We start from the raw sequence: 6739 nt of genomic DNA, 5'->3' as shown, positions 1-6739 counted from the left end.
ATGAGCTGCAGACAGTTCTCCTCGTCCTACTTGAGCCGCAGTGGCGGGGGTGGCGGGGGCGGCGTGGGCAGCGGGGGCAGCATAAGGTCTTCCTACAGCCGCTTCAGCTCCTCAGGGGGCGGTGGAGGAGGGGGCCGATTCAGCTCTTCCAGTGGCTATGGAGGGGGAAGCTCTCGTGTCTGTGGGAGGGGAGGTGGCGGCAGTTTTGGCTACAGCTACGGCGGAGGATCTGGGGGTGGTTTTAGTGCCAGTAGTTTAGGTGGTGGCTTTGGGGGTGGTTCCAGAGGTTTTGGTGGTGCTTCTGGAGGAGGCTATGGTAGTTCTGGGGGTTTTGGAGGTGGCTTTGGTGGTGGTTCTGGAGGTGGCTTTGGTGGTAGCTATGGGGGTGGGTTTGGTGGTGGCTATGGGGGTGGGTTTGGGGGCTTTGGAGGTGGTGCTGGAGGCGGTGATGGTGGTATTCTGACTACTAATGAGAAGAGCGCCATGCAGGAACTCAATACTCGGCTGGCCTCTTACTTGGATAAGGTACAGGCTCTAGAGGAGGCCAACAATGACCTGGAGAATAAGATCCAGGATTGGTATGACAAGAAGGGCCCTGCTGCAACCCGGAAGAACTACTCCTCTTACTACAACACTATTGATGATCTCAAGGACCAGGTAGGTGCAGGAAACTGTCTCTGTCTTGGTCTTTTTCTCTTACATTCTTTATCTTCCAAAAAAGGTAAAATGCTAAACTCTAAGCTCAGATAATAGCCAGGGAATCCACATTTTGGAAATGTACGCTTTCATCAGAAACAAACTTGTGTTTGGTTTCTGGGGATCCCAGGATAGGGCTTTGGCCTGTGCTCTGAGGGTTCATTTCCATTTCTTCAACTTTCAGAGTTTGGGCAGAGCAGAGAGGAGGCCTGGGTTAACATGAGCTGAGCTGGGACTGGATGTGGAACCTCCTTTAGGTCTGGTCTAAGTCAATACTCTCTCTTCCTTTGTACTTCTCCTAGGCTTCTTTAGGAGTGTATCTTGATCTTTTAAGGTATTTTGGACCCGATTGTACATTTGGTTATTCAAGTGATGGAGAGGATCCAGAACTCTGGGAAAGGAAGCTATCTATCTATCCATCCATCCATCCATCCATCCATCCATCCATCCATCCATCCCTCCCTCCCTCCCTCCACCCACATGTCCATCTATCTGTCCATTTATTCAGCCATTCAGTTCAGGGAGTGCCTACCCTCAGGGTTGCTCTGGGTAGACACAGTGATGTGCTAGACTGAGTTCTGGTGGAGCTCACAGTCTGACTCTTCAGTATATTCAGTGATTCCTCTTGTTTTCACTCCTGCATGTGTCTGGATGTGCTGTTTCTTCTACTCCAAACCTCTTCCATTCATTTATTAATGTTACACCCTAGCCATCCTTCAGCGCCCAATTCAATTGCCAGCCACCTCCTTCCTGAAGTCTTTCTTGATCTCCCATTGCCATAAGCCACCTCTCCTTTCCTTGAACTCTTTTAGGACACTTTTGACTTTGTAGTCAATGGTGGGCTCCTTGAGGAACAGGATGTCAGTAATCTCTAAATCCTACAATGCCCTTTGCAGTAGATCTTCAAATATTTGTTGAATGAATGAATGAAGGCCACACCAAACATCTTCGCTGAAGCCTGGAAGGGGTCTGTGCCATGTCCCAGCTGTTGGAAGTTCCTCATTCCTCTTGAGAATCTTCCTGAATGGAATCCTCACCTCCTGTGGCTTTGCCTGGCCTCTTGCCCTCCAAGCAGTGGTCCACAGTGTGATTTCATGGTTGTGTCATTTTTTTTCAGATTGTGGACCTGACAGTGGGCAACAACAAAACTCTTGTGGACATCGACAACACTCGCATGACACTAGATGACTTCAGGATAAAGTGAGCCCTGCTCCTCCTTTCCTCTCCTGTCATCAGCCCTTACCCCCTGAATCTCAGTGCTCTGGAGGTCCTGGTAGGCCCTGGTTCCGTCTTGATTGTTTTCTACCCTGGCTGGTCTGCAGGTTCGAGATGGAGCAAAACCTGCGGCAAGGAGTGGATGCTGACATCAATGGCCTGCGGCAGGTGCTGGACAATCTGACCATGGAGAAGTCTGACCTGGAGATGCAGTATGAGACTCTGCAGGAGGAGCTGATGGCCCTCAAGAAGAATCATAAGGAGGTAGGGTGCTGGGGCTTATGGCTTACTGGGGAGAGGGAGGAGCAGAAATGCTGAGACAGCAGGGGAGCTTTGGAGAATTACCTGGGAGACACCCTCTCCTTTGCTCTTGAGGACACTTTCAGCTTCTCCTTGGCATCACCTATGGTAGTGGGTGGGCTTTGGCTTCACAACTGTGTCCCCTTTTTGTACCCTGTGGGGACCACAGGCAGAAATCTGAAAGGTGGTGCAGAGGACTTTATCCCTGACCTCATCTCCCCTTCCTCCCTGGCAGGAGATGAGTCAGCTGACTGGGCAGAACAGTGGAGATGTCAATGTGGAGATAAACGTTGCTCCTGGCAAAGATCTCACCAAGACCCTCAATGACATGCGTCAGGAGTATGAGCAGCTCATTGCTAAGAACAGAAAGGACATCGAGAATCAATATGAGACTCAGGTGAGCAGAGTGGGCTGCCCATTCAACCTCCTCCCCTCCATCTATGCATATATCCATCCCTCCGGCCTCCCATTCCTTCATCCTCCTATCTCTCCATCTCTCAGTGAAGCTGTCATTTATCCATCTTCCAATGGAAGTCATTCAACCATCTTCATTCACTGCATACCAACATCATTACAAAGTAGCTTCTCAGTGCCATGTTATATGTAAAGTATTGATGTCTCAGAGGTATTGATGTCTCAGATATGAGCCAAAGAAGATTGCTGCCTTGAGAAGCTCACAGTTTATTAGATGTGTGTGAACAAAAGCAGAACGTGAACAATTTAATCTAATGCTATGTAATGTAGGACTACAAGAGAGGGATACAGTGTGTCTCCCATACTGTACTGAACTCCTTGGTGGTTCTCTTCCTCCTTGAGTCTCCAGTGCCTAGCCAGAGTCTGGCACATACATGAAGGCATGGTCTGTGGTGTGTGTGTGTGTGTGTGTGTGTGTGTGTGAAAGGTGGGGGAAGTTTGGAATAAGGTTAGATTAGAAAGATGGTTGTGAGACAAAGTGTGAAGGATCTTGCAACCTTGTTGAGAGGGAAGGTCATATTGAGAGGACTGGACAAACCTTCATGGCTGGAGGGTACCCAGAACTCAGAAAGACTTGTCCTTGGCTTTGGATCAGCCTTGGCCCTGCAGGTGAAGATCCTGGTGAATGGGGCAGAATCTTGCCCACTGAAGCTCCTGGCCCAGCCTGATGCTTACTGAGCCTTTGGTTTTGCAGATAACCCAGATCGAGAATGAGGTATCCAGTAGTGGTCAGGAGGTGCAGTCCAGTGCCAAGGAGGTGACCCAGCTCCGGCACGGTGTCCAGGAGTTGGAGATTGAGCTGCAGTCTCAGCTCAGCAAGGTTGGTAGTTCTGCTGTAGAACCTTTGCCAAGGTGGGGCACAGGAAGGCTTTGCAGCCCAGGAGTGGGAAGAAGAGGAGTTATGATGTAGCATCCCTCTTAAAGCCTTCTCTTGACCCTTAGAAAGCAGCCCTGGAGAAGAGCTTGGAAGACACGAAGAACCGCTACTGTGGCCAGCTGCAGATGATCCAGGAGCAGATCAGTAACTTGGAGGCCCAGATCACTGAAGTCCGGCAAGAGATCGAGTGCCAGAATCAGGAATACAGCCTTCTGCTCAGCATTAAGATGCGGCTGGAGCAAGAAATCCAGACCTACCGCAACCTCCTTGAGGGAGGCCAGGAAGACTTGTAGGTGCCCCACGATTCAGTGGAACCCCTGGGGGTCTCTTAGGCCTCTGATACTCCTTCTGTCCCTCTGGATAGAGGCAGCTGGGGGAAGTTCTTATACACAGGGTCTTATGGGTTGAGGACTTCTTCATCCTGGGGGCGGTGGGGATCTCAGTGCATTTGGGCTTTGGGGAAGGAGGATGGTGACACTGAGGGAAGGCGCTGCCTCCCTGCTCCAGGGAGGGGAAAGCTCCACAGTCCCAGCTGGAGGCTCTACCCTCCCAGCTATGGTGCCAGCCCAGACTCTGTCCTCTGCCTCCCAGGAAGGAAAACAGAGATTCATGTTTGGGTCCTGACTCTGTTCAGGTCCATCCTCATATATGTGTGTTTGGGCCGCTCATTTTAACTCTCTTGTTTTCTTTCTTTCCTAGTGAATCCTCCGGAGCTGGAAAAATTGGTCTTGGAGGTGGCCAAGGAGGTCGAGGAGGAAGTGGAGGAAGTTATGGAAGAGGTTCCAGGGGAGGAAGTGGAGGCAGCTATGGTGGAGGAAGTGGTTCTGGAGGTGGCTATGGTGGAGGAAGTGGAGGTGGCCATAGCGGAGGAAGTGGAGGTGGCCATAGTGGAGGAAGTGGGGGCAACTATGGAGGAGGAAGTGGCTCTGGAGGAGGAAGTGGGGGTGGCTATGGTGGAGGAAGTGGGTCCAGGGGAGGAAGTGGAGGCAGCCATGGTGGAGGAAGTGGTTTTGGAGGTGAAAGTGGAGGCAGCTACGGAGGTGGTGAAGAAGGGAGTGGAAGTGGTGGCGGCTATGGAGGAGGAAGCGGAAAATCATCCCATTCCCAGTCTTCTTCCTCAAAATCTGGTGACCAAGATGAGACAAAAGGTAAGGGACAATCCTAGGTTGTGGGGTGGAGGGAGGCACAACTCTAGGTTGTGGGGTGGAGAGTCAAGGTATCACCCTTTTTTTTTTTTTTTTGAGTATTTTTGAATCTCTGGGAAATACAGATTCTGAATAGAGCTAGATGTTAGGGAAACCTCTATGAGGTGCCAGAGACATGCCCTTGGTTCTCAATTGATCATTATTTTTGACAGAGCCTAGGATGAGGCTAGGACTAAATCTACACATGGCTGAGTCTCAGTAGTGTAGGAGATGGGTTGAAAATTGTGCATTATCATGATACACCCTTTGAAGTAGGTTTCATTATAATCCCCATTTTAAGGAAAATGAGGTTCAGAGAAAATAACTAAAATAACTACTTTGCTCAAAGTCATACAATCACAAATGAGGGGTTCAGCTCTGTGGGGCTTCACAGCCAGTACTTTCAACCCTCATGAGGATGGGGGACCTGGATCAGCAACAGTTCTGCTGGAAAAGAGACTCAGAGATTGCAGTCAGTGGTTGGTTTGCACAACTATTGCATGATGCAACTGCCAAAAGGATGAACATAATCTAAATGTAAGAAAGACTCACACAGGTGAGTTGGTCTCTAGATCAGGGAAAATTTTCCCATGTACACATTGAGTTTTATAAAATAAAAATGTAATATGAAATTATAATAAAAGGCTGGGTAATATGACTGGGGATGTTTAGCTCAGGGAAGACTTGAGGTGCCTGGGAGCTGCCCTGTGGGGTGTCTGATGTGGTTTTGTGTGTCCAGTGGCACTGCAGGGCCAGGGATGTACATCTAGGAGTGAGGCTGGGGCCATTTTTGCCTCAATATCCAAATAATTGACTAACATATCTGTTGAATGGAGGGGGCTGCCTCATAAGCTCCCCACCCTCAGACTTGGGGGTGCATCTGCCAGGTTTGCTGCAACAGAGATTCAGGAATTAGATGGGGACCAGTAGATTGGGAGAACCCAGAGTCCTTCCACCTCAGGATTCTCCAGCTCTTTGAGCTCTAGTGTCCTTACTTTGAGTTTCCCCATCTTTCCCCAAGTCCCAACCTCTCTGCTCCTGCTCACAGTCCTCCCTTCTCCCCCTCATCTCCCTTCTGTCTCTCCACAGGCTTCCTTTCGCGATACTAGAGCCTCTGTAAACTTCTCCTGCCCAGCCCCAGCTGAGCATCCCCAGATGGGCAGACCCCTGATGAAGCCTGCTTATTGGATCCTGACATCAGGAATAGCTGGCAACCAGCCCCTGTGCCCGTTTGGGACTGGACTGACTTGGCATATATGCCTCTGGCTTTCCGCTGGCTTCCAACCCTGCTTGGCTTTGATGACTTCAGGGTTGGGGAGACAGACCTCTTTCCTCTCTCTGGCCTGGGGTGATCTCACACCCTGCATGATCTTGACTATAATAAAGCTTTCCTACTGCAAGTCAAACTCAGACTTTGATCCATTTGTTCTTTGGGATTAAGAAGGGATAGGGTGGGCGGGACATAGTAGCTCATGTTTGTAATCCTAGCACTTTGGGAGGCTGAGACAGGAGGATCACTTGGGGCCAGGAGTTCAAGACTAGCCTGAGCAACATGGTGAGACCTGTCTTTACAAAAAACTAAAAAAAAAATTAGACAGGCATGGTTGTGGGCACCTGTGGTCCCAGCTACTCAGGAGAATGAGGTGGTAGGATTGCTCGGGCCCAGGAGTTGGAGGCTTCAGTGACCTATGATCGCATCACTGCATTCTGTCCTTGGTGACAGAGTAAAGGGATAATCAATCTGTTATAAAGAGTGTGGGTTCACTTTTCTATTAGTTAACTTTTGCTTGTAACAAAGGAACCCAAGTTTAGTGACTGAAAACAACAACCATTCATTTAGCTTACAGTTTTGCAGTTTAGACTGGGAAGCTTTGTTTCCCTTTATGCATCTGTGGTTCACTGCAAGTCAGCCAGGTGGCTCTTCCTCTGGTAGTTGGCTGGGTGCTAGTTGGGGTGATGAGGATGAATGGGGTATGTGACTCCCATCCTCCAG

The 6739-nt window shown here is 49.7% G+C and overlaps 1 protein-coding gene across 1 annotated transcript; it reads left to right on the top strand.

Moving 5' to 3' along the window:
• KRT9 (keratin 9) lies at window positions 1-5968 on the top strand. Its single transcript, XM_015119637.3, has 8 exons — window positions 1-657; window positions 1814-1896; window positions 2019-2175; window positions 2447-2608; window positions 3380-3505; window positions 3628-3851; window positions 4262-4710; window positions 5836-5968. Exons 1-8 carry the CDS (start codon window positions 1-3, stop codon window positions 5853-5855), a joined length of 1878 nt encoding a protein of 625 aa, XP_014975123.2. The 3' UTR covers window positions 5856-5968.
• The last annotated feature ends 771 nt before the right edge of the window (window positions 5969-6739 follow it).

The sequence above is a fragment of the Macaca mulatta genome, chromosome 16, assembly GCF_049350105.2.
Source record: "Macaca mulatta isolate MMU2019108-1 chromosome 16, T2T-MMU8v2.0, whole genome shotgun sequence".
NCBI classification, from domain to species: Eukaryota; Metazoa; Chordata; class Mammalia; order Primates; family Cercopithecidae; genus Macaca; species Macaca mulatta.
The sequence above is the reverse complement of the archived record's forward strand: the minus strand, read 5'-3'. Positions and strand labels throughout refer to the sequence as shown.